Source organism: Parasteatoda tepidariorum, chromosome 5 (assembly GCF_043381705.1).
Source record: "Parasteatoda tepidariorum isolate YZ-2023 chromosome 5, CAS_Ptep_4.0, whole genome shotgun sequence".
In the NCBI taxonomy this organism is placed as follows: domain Eukaryota; kingdom Metazoa; phylum Arthropoda; class Arachnida; order Araneae; family Theridiidae; genus Parasteatoda; species Parasteatoda tepidariorum.
The window spans coordinates 15447490-15464300 of NC_092208.1; the positions used below are offsets into that span (position 1 = coordinate 15447490).

General features: G+C 28.8%; 1 protein-coding gene across 5 annotated transcripts in view; it reads right to left on the bottom strand.

Annotated features, from left to right (window-relative positions):
• The window catches only part of LOC107442556 (Phosphatidylinositol glycan anchor biosynthesis class M), a 245470-nt gene that overhangs the window by 22154 nt on the left and 206505 nt on the right, over positions 1-16811 (bottom strand). For 4 of the 5 annotated variants that reach the window (XR_011636825.1, XM_071181119.1, XM_071181118.1 and 1 more), the window contains exons 2-3: positions 5222-5493; positions 3510-3639 (exon numbers count right to left, since the gene is read on the bottom strand). Coding sequence is in view for 4 of the 5 variants with exons in the window: in XM_071181119.1 (XP_071037220.1) it covers positions 3510-3639; positions 5222-5493 (402 nt within the window). In the remaining variant the exon portion in view is untranslated. Of the gene's footprint in view, positions 1-3509; positions 3640-5221; positions 5494-10349; positions 13351-16811 lie in introns of those variants that run through there. The other variant, XM_071181121.1, reaches the window with a different exon arrangement.

Sequence of the window (16811 nt, forward strand, 5' to 3'; positions counted from 1 at the left end):
TATCTGGTACTTGGCCATCATCTATTTACACTCAATTTGCGCTTTTGTTTTCATATTTTGTAATCTGGCAATCTTGTTGCGAAAATATTTTTAAATCATTCTTGAAAAATTTCCCGTTCATGTAAGTACATCTGATTTCGCTACTCGCTTTATTGTTTTTGTTTTGTTTTATGCTGTTTTTTCTTTTTATTTTATTTTATTTTCTGTTTTTACGTGTTATTTTTACTTATTGTGTTCTATTTTATTTGTTGTAATTTTTTAAAAAAATTTTTTTTGAGTGCTCCTCACACTATTGTATTAATATATTTTGCTTTGGCTATATTGATACAATATCAGAAAGCACTCTTTCTTGCGGATATAATCGTGTGGGCTGATGAAAAGATTATATCTTTTATCTTCCGGATTTTTTTTTCTCCAAAAATTTAATCTTTTTTTTTTAATCAGTTGTTTGTTATTTTTTACATTATTATTCCCCCCCCCCTTTTGCATATGTCTATAATTTTCCTTTGTTTCATCCTTTGTTGAATATATATATGTATATTGATAAATACATGTATATTTATCGTATATATATGTATATTTATCGTATATGTCATGTATATATATGTATATGTCATGTATATATATGTATATTTATCGATAACTCTACCCTTAATACCCTCCCCCCCTTTCAAAGATATGGTGATATGGTATTTATAGTTATGATGATTCCAAAGTACTTTAATGACTATTCATTGTTTAATCTAATTTTTATTTTTTTTAAAAAACTGTCCCTTGTCTCGTTTAAATTTGTTTTCATTTTATTTTAGTTGGGCGTAGCATAGCCGCATTCAGCTCTTGACTCATTAAACGCGGATACTTCCATTTTATTCTTTGTGAAAAGCGATGCTTAACTATTTTTTAAGGAAAAAAAGTTTAGATTTAGGCATAATAAACAAAATGCTTTAACGAAAAAATTTTTTGTAATTATATTTTTATCGGGACACAATTTATAAAAATGGTACTTAAAATACTTGAATTAAATTCTTTGTGGTCGAATCTTATCGTTTTTTTACGTCGATTATCGTTTTTCGCGCACGATTTTTAAAAAATACACTCCCGTCCACTCCATTTATCATCTGTTGGTTAAAACAGGTGTTGAGCAAAGATGGTACTTCAGGATTCGTATAATCCAACCTTTTTTTTATATATCTCATTCCTAGAGAAGAGGAACATAGTATGCCTTTTGTTCATCTCTTGATACTTGGCGACAACAATAATAAGAAAAGTAGCAAAAATGTATTTCTTATTCGCGATCGCAAAGCTCGAATTCGCCATCTGGAGAGAAGATCTTTTCCATGTCTTGACCTACCCCCTTCCCTCTCCTCTTCTTCTCAGTTGTACTGGAATTTACAAAGATATTTTTCTCTTTCTTAATATTTTTCGTATTAATAGCTATCAAAAATATTTTTTTTTAAATTTCCGTGACGGTTTCTTTTAGAACTATGTTTAACGTAGTTTTCAGTTTTGTGTATTTTCCTAACTTAAAGGATTTTAATCTATTTGAAAATCAAGATAGAAATTAATGTTCTTCTTCTCCTATGTCTTTCCACACGCTAATGGTGAAAGCATGCGATTTGTTGTCATAGATAGAAAGTTCTGCTCTACGCCACCTGTTAGTTATTTCCATGGCCAATAACGAAATAATTTAATTATAAAATGAACCATTCTTTCTTTCTTTTAACAGTGAAACTATTCGGAAACTTCCAAGAAAGAACTGCCGATAAACTGGTAGTTTGTTTATTTTTAATTCAAATGATTCTGTAGTTTAAAAATAATGATTTAAAAGTGCTTTCACGCCCATTGTAGATTAGTAAATAAACCAGTATGTTGCTGAGAAGAGGTAGAAAGATTTGCATTCCATATTCGTTGAGTTATAAATTGAATTGTAAAACTTTACAAAAAGTGTGAGATTAAAAACAAAAAGCTTGTTCTAGGATTCTTAAAAAAAGGCATGAATATCGGCTATTTTCCGTTATTTTAGTTTGAAAAGAATTAAAAGTTTTTTTTTTAAATAAAAAGTAAATGCCATATTTTTTAGTGTAATTAGTGCAGCGTAAACATTAAAATACGGAATAGTTTCTTTCCTTCTTAGTTAAAAAAAAAACAACTTAAAATATGTTATTGTTAAAATTCGGTTAAAATTACGTTAGATTGAACTTAATTTAATTAAATTTACGCGAAAAATTTATTAATTCACCAAACTCAAAATAAACGTTAAAAATATTGATAACAANTACAATGTTAACATTCATTTTAGTAGAATGGGTAGACTCGCCCCATACGAGAGATTTGTCAGCAGTTCTATAAAAATATACAGTAACAGCGTAACTGTTAATATTTTCTAAAATCGATTTCATAGCTTTAAAGAGGGATAAATAGCGATTCTGAAACACATATTAAAAGCCTTTCTTCTTTAATATTTACAAAAGTTTGACCACTTGAAAGTTGACAAACTGAAAAAATGGGTAGACTCGCCCCGGTTTACGGTACGTAAATTCTATGGTTAAAATACGTTTGTATTTTGGTTAAAATAACGTAAAATTTACGTTATTTTAATAAATATAAGCGTTAAAAACACGTAAATATTCATGGTGAAAAAAACGAATTTATAGAACCAAAAATAAACGTAAATAGATTGGTTAAAAGAACGTAAAAAATACGTTAAAAAAGAAATCTGCTTGTTTAAAATAACGTGAAAAATTGGTTACGAAATTCACCTTAGTCAAAATAAGAGCAAAAAATGGTCATTTTTACGTTAAAAACAACCCAAATATTAACGTTTTTTTAACTAATTCGAGATTACCACTTGAAACGGAAATAAAATGTTTTGAAAAAACGTTTTTTTGCTCTAAACCTTGTGGCAATTTAACGTTATTTTCACGTAATTGATACTTATCTCTGCTGTATGGGTAATGTTAAATACGAAAATTCAACCAAAGTTTAGGATGAGTTAGCAAATTTTTTGGGCATCTTTTCTACCGTTATTTTGACGTGCATCAACAACCCAGTAACATATAGAGATCAGTGGTTCGAATTCGTTTTAATATTATCTATGTGCTATGAGATGTTTGTTTACAAAATAATTTTTATTTAAGAATTAGTGTATCCAATATTAATGATTCTTAATTTAAATTGTATCGTAAAAATAATTTACAGGCTCTTATGTGTATCTTATCTTACCTGATGTGTCTATCTTATAAATATTTGTAGTATTGAGTACAAAATATGGTGGCAGCTAATTTGCGCCAAGTCAAACACTTCATAGAATCATGCAACTAACAATCTCTTTTAAATGATTTCAATTCCATTTTGCTTGAGATAATTCGTTATATTTTGACAACTTTTCACTCTTGAATTATAATTTATGACCTCTAATGTGTAGATTCTAATGCTTTCATTTTTATCAAGGATTCTTTAAATGCGTATTATGAGACATGGTTGCAGAGTACGCGTATAACAGTGCTTACCTTAAACGTAAAAGGATCATTATCCAATCGACAATAGTGTGGGCTTTCAGTACAAAATGAGTTATAATCTTCTTTTTTCAAAGATATGCACTCCTCTGGAAATTTTTCGCAGTAGGCACTTCTTTTTATTCTTAAAAAGAAAGGAAACATCTGCTGATTTTGGATGCAGAAATATTTTTTATGAATGAAAAGGAAGACTAATTACAAAGTTTAATTCTTAGAAATTACTAAATCCCACTGTGTGATCGTAAGACACGTTTACCAGTAGATCACCGAAGTCAAACATCTCTAGTTGAAATTAGTTAGCAGATGGGTGACCACTTAGATCAGCCTGCGATTGAATCGAAGATGTGCGTTAACGGTTCTCGTTCTACCGTAAAGTGCTCGACTTCGTGCGCAGGTCGTCAGTCTACCAAAGCGGAGGAGCCGTACCCTCAGCAGAGGATCAAAATTGTGATGACATGTCTTCGGATCATCCACATGGATGTTTCCAAGACCGTCACCAATAATCCATTATGCAGCTCTAATATGACGTAAATAAAATACTACTACTACTATTACAAAGTTTATAAATCATGTATACTTGAGAAATTGCACAAAACCATATAATACGAGGTCTGCACTTTAAGTATCTTACTTTAATTCCACATAGAAAAATTAAAAGTTCCCCGGTAGCACAGTCATCTAAGAGTGAGTGAAGGGTTGTGAAATCGATCGTGTCAACTGACTAAACCATCGTTGGGTATACGCGTAAAATCTGAAGTGACTGTCCTCTAATTTGTTGTGGTGTGGAAATTTAGAAAGAGTACCAGCTCGGACGCTGTCCATATCATTTGACTGGGATCAAAATTACGTGGCATTCCTACTATGGCTGTTAAAAGAGTCCTAAAAAACATGGTTAGATGTTAAGGTGAAAAGGTTGGTGGGTGGTAAGGTGAAAAGAAAAATTAACAAATTTTCCATAGCTATAGATAGTGTCCAGACGTGTTCCTGAATGTTACCTTTTCTTCTGAAGATCAGAGAAACGTGAGGATGTCTAGGTAAGCATCACAGCCTTTTTATGTTCGACTTAAAAAGGTAAAATTTGAGTGCTTGAAAGAGATGTTTTCAGCTTGAAGAAAAACCCATCGTCACTTTATCGAATGCATTCTACTAAATCAGACTCAGCTTAAAAATGACAAACAACCACGAAAGCTAAAACCAATTTTACCATAATATGCAATAAAGCATTACATTTGCGCAAGCAGGCTCTCTGTTGTTGGATAGTTGAATCCTCTTTGATTTTTCGCTAACAATCGCCGTCACTTAATAATGCGCCAGGCAAATTGGAAAAGTCTCCACTATTTTCTAATCAGCTCGACACATTTTAGGCTGATTGTAATGAGCCCACATAAGTTTAAGCTAATTAGAAATATAGTATTCATTGATCAAATTAATGAGCCTGATTTATTTCAGGCAGTTTTTAATAAACCCTGAAAAAGAAAGGTCCATTATAAATAACCTAATTTAAAGGTTTATTGCAATAATCCTACACAAAGCTGTAAATCTGTGATAAATTTTTAAAAAAAATTAAAAACTATTATAGCTGCAACTACAGCTGGAAAGAGACCGATTTTTCAATTTACCTACGCACACCAATATTTGTTTTCTTTTTGACCAAACTTTGTATTTAATTTTCTTATGAGATGTATTAATTTTCACTTAATACTTACAGATTAAGATTGCAGACTGTTAATGCAGGTATGACAAAAGAATCAGGTTCTTGTAGATCTATTGTAACAACTGTTGGGTAAGAGTAGAAATGGGTTATAAACTCCGTTATCTGGTATGCGAATCCTCCTACACAAGCAACGAAGACAAAGCATTTTATAGCTGCCCATACAATTTTCCCAATTTTTTTCGGATTTCCTTCCTTTTCTTCGACTGCTTTACTCTCGATATGGGAATTATCCAACGGAAAACGAACAATGCTTTCCTTTCTTATCTAAAAATTGATAAAAAGTTCTAATTAAATTGTTTTTTCTTTCTTTCGAACTCAGACAATAAAAAAATTAAAAGCCTAAATTCTAGAAATTACAGAGAATCAGTTCTCTTTTTACACATTTGAAAAGGGTATACTTTAAAAAAACCTCTTTGTAATTTAAAAATCGGATTTTGAATAGGTTGTGAAACACAGGTTTTTCCATAATAAAACCTATTTTTTTAATTCGTGGAAAAATAAAACGAACAAAAAGATGTGTGCACATTCGAAGTTATAAATTGATATTTAAATGTCAAATACCGTTGAGGAGAAATGATACTTTCTCGAATGCGAAAAAATATTTAGTTTTTTTACTATATGAGCATATGTTTTTTAACTAATAAACACATATAATATTTTAAATGTTTCACTAATAAGAAATTCATTTTTTTTTTTGTATAACATAAAAACATAATGATCTTACACTATTTTCTATTACTGCCGGGACATTTTTATTGGCCGGTAAATCACATGGTATGATCACATGGTATTGATTACCATATCGTTTCGATTGTCATCAGATTAATTAATGAAAGTCATGAAGGTATTCTTCGTATTTCATCGCTACGATTTAAGATTAAGTTGTTTAAATCAGTGTCTAATCTTATTAACAGTTTTAAAATTATTATTTTTTGCGCAAGTTACCTTTATATACTATTGTAAATTACTATTAATAGAGATTTTTTAAATGATTTGCTTCTTAACAATCAGCTTCTTGCACAATATGATGCATACACAAATCGTTTTTAATACTTATATGCTTCCGTTTGGTCAGCAATAATAAAATAGGGTATAGTTTGTCTAAAATAAGAACTCCTCCAGACATTCGTCTGTACCTGTGGCGGTGACTATGGTAACGAGGTGAGACTATTTCAAGTAGGGGTGCGGGATCACTGTTTTGTAGTGGTTTTGGCTGTGGTCGGCGGGAGAAAGGGAATCTTTTTCTTCTGTCTATTGTGTTAGTCATAGAGTGAAGGAAGCTACCCTCTCTAAAATGCAACATTCTTGTTTCCATAGCACCAGGCGGCCTCAGACTTTGTGGTGGGAGGAGTTCTTAGCTTAGACAGACTATAGTGCCCTCACCAAATTTGTTATAATCAATATATACTTTTAATTTTATATATGATTTTAAGAAATGATTACTTAGAAAAATTACTTATGTTCTCTAATAGATCTTAATCGAAGCATAACGGAAATGTTTGGACGTGGAAAGTGGAGACCCAAGCGTAAGCAAGCGTGTATTCTTTTTCGAACATCTAGGGTCAGGTGGGGTAAAGTGAGTAGATAATTAGACTTAGTTAAGTGGTGTATGGTAGGGATATTTTTTACTTCTGTGCTAGCTTTAAAAAGTATCTAATTATTAAATACTTTCTTAAGCTAAGAATTAGCTAAAAAAATAATTTACTAGTTTGACTATAGCTCTATTTAGTAATTTTAACACTGAAAACAATACTTCTTTTAAATTTTATTTTTTAAAGAGAAGAATGATAGGAAAGAAATAAAAATAATGTAACAGTCATAGTATACAGTTAAAAAAAAATTACCAAACTAACATAATGGTACAACTTAGCATATTTAAATATGTAGATAAGTTTTCGCGCAAGTTTCTGCCTTCATATGTAGGCTATTTCATGGAAAACAAAATAATTTCCTTAAAATAACTTAATTGAATAAAAATACATGCCTGCTATAAATAGTAAAAACACTATAAATTACCACCATAGACATTAATTTTAACCATTCCTATTTATATTTCAAATAAACCAGAAACTATAACAGTTTTCTTGTTTTTTGATGAAATTGTTTAGAGTTCAGCAAAATATGCTGCATTCAAAGTGAAACCAAATTTCGATGACCATGAACATTAAATCTTTAACTTAATAATACGAAGAAAAAAAATTTTTTTCAGCATTTATTTTTTTAAATAAAATCATGACACATTTATTTAAGAGCATTTTTATTTCTAAAACTATACTTACACGCGTTTTTTAGTGGAATATATACCAATTATAAGAACCATACCCACTTTACCCCACTCGTGGAGAAAGTGGGTATTTCAAAACATGTTCTTTTGAATGCATTACTGTATGAAAACAAACAAACAAAATATGTAAGTTATGCATTATTATCTACCTAAATAACTAATAGATAAGTTATTTATTATAAGTTATGCGTTATTTATCTACCTGAATCCAATGTATATGAAATGCATCAAAATTTTCAGTAAAAAAAAATTTAATGGTTTGGTTTTAGAACTTTCTTTAAAAAAAGCTTGATTTTTTTATCTACTTTCCACCACCTATTTGAAGTGAATAATTTCAAATTTCGTAAAAAAAGAAAAAAAAACTGTCTTATGGCAAGAAACATTAAATATTGCAAAGCAATCATCGGTGTTGGGGAGCGGCAGGGAAAAGGGGATTTAACCTCCCTAGTATTTAACAAAAGTTAATTTTTATTTCAAATGTCAAGGCATTTATTTTATGTAAAATTTTTAAAACGTTATGCATTTGTTTACATTTTTTCGTGCCCAACAACGTGGTTTCCTTAGAAGTAAAACGCTTTTATTTTATTTTATTGATAAATACACCTGAATTGATTAATTTCTTAATATCGATCAAACAATTATTATTATTTTTTAGTTAATATTAACTAATTCCATGTTGGATTCGCCAAAAATTAATTGGTTGGATGCGTTTAAATTTTAGTAATCATATTTTAGATTAAAGAATAAAGGTTACAAAACTCAATAATTAATAATTTTCTTAATTAATGCGAAAATTCATAATCATAGAATTACCCCCTCCTCCAAAAAAATGAAATTAAATTGTTGATAGAAAATTCTGAGTGCTTTAATATTCTTTGTCCTCACTGACAGTTGTTAAGTTTCATTAAAGATCCCAGTACTTACCTGTATCGGCGTTAACTAAAAAAAGGTAATAATTCCAAGAACTTTGTATTCTTTTTTACATTATCTTTATTAATTTCTTAATATATTGTTCTAAAAAAATATAAATATATATTAAAAATTACGATTAAAAAAAATTCAAGTTCGTCATTGTTTTTCAAAATTAAAACTTGTGCAAATTTTACAATGAAGTAATAATAAGATTAATCTAATTACAAGGTAATTTAGTTTAGTTACTAAGCAATATAGCAAGATTAGTCATTTTTTTCCTCACCACTAGCTGCCTTGCAGATACAATGTATTAACTGTAGTTTTTTCTGGATGGTAATTAAATATTCAATCATTTCCTTAACGCTACAATCAGTATTTATCTTCAAATCGTCAATCAAAATTTTTGCCACTTTCCGACTGGCTGTAGTACTTGAATTTTCAACGGAATTTTGGATTTGGCGCTATTACAAATTACAATCACATCCTAAATAGTGCAAGCAAAGTATATCGCTTTATTTCCAATGGAAATTTTAACCAATCTCTGATTATGACAATCACGTATACAAAACAAAAAGAAAGTTAGTTACGTTTTTTCGTTTTGAGATCGACAAAAATAAAATTAATGTCTGTTTTTTGTCTACTGGAAAAGCGTTTTGTAATTGTTATTTTTCTTGCTATTAAATACACTTAAATATTACTTACAGTGCTAAATTCCATTTCTTATCTCTAGATGCTTGGTCTTACATACATAAGGGTATTTTAATGCACACGATCTAAACACTTATCAAAATTGATGAATCCGTGAAAAAGTTCGTAGTCGGACTTATTATGAAATGCTTATACTATAATAATTGCATAAGCATTTGTATTTAATAAAATGCAGCTCTCATATTTTATGAATGAAAAATAGTCCGAAAATTGCTATACGATGCTCATAATTAAAAGTTGCGTGTTTGCATTTTAGAATAAACTATTAAAGATGGAAACGCTGACGTAACATAATAACTAATTACATAATAACTTATTAAACACGAATGGTGTTTCATCATGTAATAAATAGCTACGAGAATATTATCTTTACCTAATGAAATATTTTTTTTTCCAGTTAAGGAAGGAGTCTGAAAGTAAAAAATATATAATTTGGCTCTTATTATGTGCTATCATTGAGTCAAAATCCTAACAGTTTGAGTCTATCAGCAAATTTCTATAGATTTTTAAAAAGCAAAAGATAGTCTGAAAACAAAAATGGCTCGAAAACACCAAAATCACCATATTGGGTTGTTTTTCTAAGGTTTTACCAGACATGAAATAATGCTTTTTAAAGAATTAGGACTAAGTCACGCGTCCAGCCAACACCTACTAGAAGGTCCGGCTCCCTCTCGTTCGGCAATTTTGGCGGAAAAAGAAGGGCGTCTTAAAAATTATTTATTAAAAGTTATTTTAGAATTCTAATTTTTTAAATTGTATAAACTGTACAAAAATGTTTACATTTTTACAAAAATATTATAATTGTTAATTTTTTGAATTGTTTTAAAAACGGTAAAAACGTATCTTGTGATAACCACCTGCGGTTAATTTTCAAGTTTTAAAAATGGTTCGTCCATTAATGTCCATGGTTCGTCAAAGTAATCGTCCATTTTATTACGATCAACATTTTAACAAAATGTTCTAATATAAAACTATAATAATTATTTATTTTATGGGCAAAATATTTTTTAAGATATCTAATTTTAAGTAGGGAGAGGGAAAGATGAATGAGAGGTTAGCAAGAGGTTGGTGAGCAGTAGTTAATTAATAGTTAATTAAATAAATGTTTAGTTAATTAGTTAAATGAATAATTAAATAACTCTTAGTTAATTAAATAAATGAACAATAGTTGTTCTAAACTAAATTTACAACACTTTAATAAAGTGGAACTACAAAATTATTTAAGAATTTATTTATTAGTGATACTTTTGCTTTTGACAACCAAATTTAACTAAATATATTCATACAGCACAAAAAATAAAATCTTTAAGCTCCCTCTACATATACGTAGACAAGAACACAGCAATAAATTCATAATTTATGTCATTCAGAAAAACGTAAATACATAATTGATTAGAGTACAATAAAATTTACATAAAAAAGAGTGAAAAAAAAAGACAGAAAAATGGGGACTCTTAAGTTTTTTCCAGGATGCGTTCAAAAAACTGGTTGCATGGTTGAGAAGGGGAGTAGTTTCCTGTAGCATCGATGTATTGCATTTTTCAGGCATCTGACCATAACTTGGAGCAACTCCTGTAGTACTCTTGGTAGTAAATTTGCGACAATGTAGTAGTAAATGTGGAAATACAGATGTAAATCTAATACAATATGGTACAAGAAATACAGTATGGTAAAAGATTGTCTATTCAGAATGTGCGGAAATTGTAACATTCTAAATAAAATTCCAGATACTTGAATGCATAAAATCTAATTTTCTTCATTACATTTGTAAGGTGCCATGCTTTAATAATAATAATAAACAACAAAAAAAAATTATCAGAACTAGCAATTATAAAAAATAGCAATAAAAGTTAGTTGTTCAAAAACATTATTATATATAGAATAATAATGTGCTAAATGGCAAAAAAACGCAATAAAAAAAACGGCTTTTAATTCGTAGCGACATCAATAACATTTACTTAATTACCATCTGTTCTACTTATTTAATAGCACAAATCCTGTGTTTCAATATTATTGTACTTCTTTGAAAAATGTAGCGTCACAATAAAAGCACCATTAAAAAATTAAAGTTTATCAGAATCCCCACTTATAGAATTAAGATAAAGGGAAATAAACTGAAATTTTACATAAATTATTAAAGATGAATAAGATACTAATTGTTATAAAAAATAAATTGCTAGGTTGAAATCAAAAAGGGAACAGAGAAGAAAAAATAATTTAAAATAAAACTTCCTTTGAACTGTCTGAAAATCTCAGATTTCCATATTACTGTATCTTCAACAAAAAAATGCCACACCATGAAAAAAAAAATTTAAAATCTATAAGAAACACTCAAATTAATTTGAGTCATTCTCTAAGTTGAATTCTGGATAATCAGGCTTTTACTATGTAACTAAAATGATGTAAAATTGTTTTTTTCTTTTTTTCCTATTGCTTTGGCATATAATTTACAACTCTTTCTAGCAGCTGCAAATCGAGTTTAATCCTGCTGAATTTTTTATTATTTTTTCATGAACGCTTTACTTTTTCATTTGGCCACATCATTTTGAAGAATCCAGTAGGCAAAAATTTCATTCTAATTGTTTGGTAAACATGAAGCAAAATTAGCTCCCAAATTTTTCACAAGCTATTAAACATAGCTTTAAATCATTTTAAAACAACGTGATGTATATTTTATTTGAAGTACAAAAGCTTAAAATTGATATTTAAAATTATAAAATAATTTTATAACAATCTATTTGTAATAATCTTTTTTCTAAAAAAAAATAAATTTTTGACGCTTGTCAGATAACTACATGTTTTAACAAAATAAAATAACATTCAGGAAGTATATTCAACAAAAATTTAAAATTGATTATACTTTGCGAAACAACTTTGTTCACCTATATTTTTTAGAATCATGCTTACATTTAACATGCTTAACAAACAAGCAAATCAAATACATATTTACAGAATAAAAAATCAGACTAGCAATCCATACCCATATAAACACATTATATCCTTTAAATTCTAATAAATAAGCTGGGAAAAGCCACAATCCCTGACTTGCCATCCACAGAACAAACGCTGTGGCAATTTGTTTAAATTTTATATTTAATGATGGATAAGACAGGGGAAACAGACAAATGTACCACAAAAAGTATTGCGATGTGCACACCTTATTTAAGGTAACAAAACAAAAAGTTTGAATAAACATTGAAATGGGTAATAGCCTGGGTGAGTGAAAAACCCATGCGGTAATAAATACAGTCAAAAATTGTGTAATGAAGGCCAGCACAGAGATAAACATAGGTAAGCGACTATCCATGGCCTCAGATAAGTATAAAACATAGAAATAAGGTGAGAAATTATGTCGAATATCCTTTCTAGACACATGGTACAACAGTGCTTCCCATATGTACTCTTCACCATACAAAAATACAAATAGAACTGTTGGAATGGCAAATCCAATTACACTGAAAAACATATAAAATAATTTGTTTTTATTAGGCAGAAACAGAAATTTGAATTTATTATCTTGACTAGTATAAGCAGATGAATAAGCAAAGTAAAATGAAATAGCATAAATACACGGATAAATTTTAAAATGTACGGAAAGTCCATACACCAATCCACAAAGACTTGGTTTATTTTTCTGAAAAAGATAAATACAGAGGATCACTAAAGTTGACATGATTGATTCAGCATTTCCTCTTGTAGATATAACCATTGTTAAGGGGTTATACAACCACATAAATGAACTTTTCTTACAAATGTCTGCATTATAACCATGATTTTTAAGTACTTTAAATATGAGAATACTAGTGAAGATGTCCAAAACACTAAAGATAATTTTACCAAATGCATTTTGCACCAATATATTCGGAAGCAACATATATGCCAGTATTGGTGTATATCGATATGTATGACGTTTAAAAGGGGAGTCCCCTTTTAAGACATATTCTGCTGCATCAGTGAAAACATGGTAGTCAATATCAGTGTATTTGACTTTTAAAACATTGTCTTGAATAATTCCATATATAATTAATATTAGTCTAATAACTAAAGCAACAATGTAATGATAAGTAATATGCATTTTAATTGAGTTTACAAATCAGGAACCATATCTGAAGACTCAATGAAACCTTCACAGCATTTGGATTTAAAGTTCCACTTTTCACAGCATTGTAGGAGAGATTTTATCACCGACAAACAATGTTCTTGCTGGAAGTTATTTTCTACAAAAATAATAAAAAAATATAATTAATAAATATAACATATCACGAATGATATGACTGTTTAAAAAGTATTTACAACAGAGTTTGGGCTATTCAAAACCTAAAACTCTGAAAATATGTAACTACTGCACAGTTATTGAATTTTAAAAAAGTAAATAAATATCTGTCTATATTTGATCCTGCCATTTAATTTAAATTAACAAAAAAAATATTCAGTATAAAATTAAAAGAGACCAATAAGAAGTTCTGCACTTCATAGTGATATTTATTCAGAAAGCCTAAAAAATAAATGTCCCATAAATCTCCAACCCAATATTTAAATACTGCATAATTTGTGAATTAAAATGTTTTCTGTGAAGAAAAAAAAAAATAATTGGGAGCTACTGAAAAAAGGTGTGCTACACGAGAAAAAGGAGAGAGATTTTTATTTTTAAGCAATATATTCTGCATTGAGTCATTTCCTAGTCATGAAATTTATGATTTATTAATCAAAATTGGAGCTCATGTCATATGATATAACACTAATAGAGCTTAGTTTTTATTTAGGCTTAATATTATGCTCTATCAATATAATTCAGCCACATTAAGAAAAAAGATAACAATAGGATAAAACAATTCCAATTTGAATTGTTAGATTATAAAAGGTTAATGTTATAATCTGCTAATAAATTAAAATTACTTCTAATTCATCACACATTCTGAACAAAGGCTTTTTTTTTTAAGCGTAGTTGATTATTTTTCAAATCATTTATTCCTATGTGATTAAAATATTAACAAAATGCTTTGAAATAAAATTATAATTACATATTTCATAAACAAAATTATCTTCGTTCTGTTATTCATTTAATTATTTTTATGTATTTTTTTTAAACATATCCATGTTTGTGGAAAGGGACAATAATAAATGGAGATAATCGAAGGGTATTATGAGTGAAACCTTCTAGAGCTTTAAAAAAATGACAATTTATCAATTGTTATTAAAACATATAATCACTCGTGATATTGAGATCTTTATTTTATAATGCTTACACTTTAATGTAAAAAGGAACAAAAAAATTAATAAATGAAATTTAAAAAAATATTAACTGAAAAAAAATTAAATGCAGTTATATATAAATCTAGCATATATATATAGAAATTTTAAAGTATAAGAGACACAAGTGAGGCAGAAGTTGTTACAAATTTGAACCATTTATTACATAAGATTATCGTTATGTATCATTAACAAGCAATATTTCTTATCATTTACATAATTATAAAAATTATTAATTATTTTTTCTCTTTATTGTTTCATAGAATCCGTATATATTTCCCAGTTTAAATTATTTTTTTAAAGCATACTTGCTAATTTTTCAAATACATACCATTTTTTTTGTTGTTATAACTAAAATTAAACAATATGTTTTCACATCAAATTATAACAATTATATCAGTTGGTAGAGCAGGAGAAGATTTTTGATGTTTTCCGGCGACATGGTCTTTTGGACTTTGTAAAACGAAAGTGTTGAAATATTTGATTGATTTTTATAGTTTTAAAGTTTAATGCAGGGAGCGTAGCCAAATCTTTGAATCAAAAATAAGCACTTTTTAAAAACTTTTCAAGCACTTTACAAAAATTTTCAAGCACTCAAAAAATTCATATTCAATCTATGATATTATTGAAAAACAAAAACTTTTTATAAACAGTTTTAGCGTTAAAAAAAAAACCAAAAAGAAACGGGCGTAAATCGAAACAATCAGTACTTTCCCACATCACCGAGTGAATTCAACTTGACCCTGAACTCAGAACAAAAGTACCCTTACCCCCTACGTCAAAAAAAGTATTAGAAGTAAAATAAAATAAACAAGAATAAAATTAAAATAAATTAAAAAGAAAAACATTTCATAAGGATCTGATATTCTCTATCCGAATTGGAGCACTCGGGTTTCGGTTTCAAGTGTGCGCGCATGCACAAGTCATAACGTGGGTACGACATGAAGTTCGCGTAAATGATTGCGTAGCAAACTCCCCATTTTTCGTGAAATGCATGGGATCCACCAGATATCACTGAAGGGAAGAAAAAAAATTATTCAGCAAAAAAGCACTTTTTAAAAACGCCAGCTGAAAAAAGCACCTTTAAAAGCTTTTAAAAACGAAATACCCAGAAAAGCACCTTTAAGTACTTTTTACAAACGCTACGCACCCTGTTTATGCAAAATTTTCTAATCAAAAGTGCTCCCTCGTCGTGTTTCACACTCGTTCAGTCGTTTCGGGACTCTTCGAACCACTCCTTCAAACTGCTGTAGTGCAGCAACAGTTTTCTATGCACTCTATGGCAGCAATAAGTTCAAAACTGAAGAATATAATTTTTAAAATTTATTCAAATTCTTGTGTTAATAATTACTTTAATACAGTGAGGTGCTGATTTGTTTATTTTTCTAAAGAATAAATTACGACCTTAAGACTAAAACGCATTTTTTTTTTTTGAACTAGCCCCTGTAGAATTAGATTCCCCACTATATTCTAAATTTGTCTAGGTAAATCTGAGCTTTGTATTAACTTAGAATTAAGATTCCATGATTTTTAGAAGTTCTCCAGGTCAAAATCAATACTTTAACTATCAAAGTTTTGAAACTGTAACTAAAATATTAAGCACATTTGTTTTTAATGAAGTAAAATCCTGTGTATCGGTAATGGGGAAAAATATACTTGAGGGTGCCCCTTGGCGAAATTGGCGACTTATGTTTGGCGCTATTCCTGTTTGCGCGGAACAGGAATGGCAGCCAAAACATAATGATATTTAAATAAAACATTGGAAAATTTTCACAAAACATCAGCCAAAACTTGCAATAAACCCAATATAAGCAAAATTAATAAACCCAATAAAAAGGATTTTGAATCGAAGCAAAAATTAACGGAGTAGGCGCAGAAAGCAAAGGAAAAAAACAACTCACTTCTTCATTAAGCTTGAATATTCTCAGATTTAGGTGCACAGAATTATATAATAACAGTTAGATACTGTGTAAATTTATCATGAATAGAATCTGTGTACCTCCATCGCCACATAAATTCGACGAAATACAAATCGAAAATGGCGTCTGTAATACCGAACTAGCGGTGACACTTCTTTCTTAAATCCCTATATTTTTATTAAATCCCTATATAAATATAATAAATTAAAGAATAAATTAAAGAAATAAATTAATCTATAAAATTATTTAAGATCAGCATAGTGCATTGGGAATAAATTATTAAGATCAGTATAGTATTTGCCCTAAATATAGATAAACTCCTTGAGAAGGCTTAATTTTAAAGAGTCAACTTCCTAAAAAATAACTTTTTTTGTAAAGAAAATAAGAATTTCTTCCCTGTTTTTATGCGTTTTACTTAAAGCAAAGTTGAAATAATTTTTTCTATGCTAATTGTATTATTTAAATAAATAAAAGTGTATGGAAGAAATTAATTTTTTCTTAACATAATT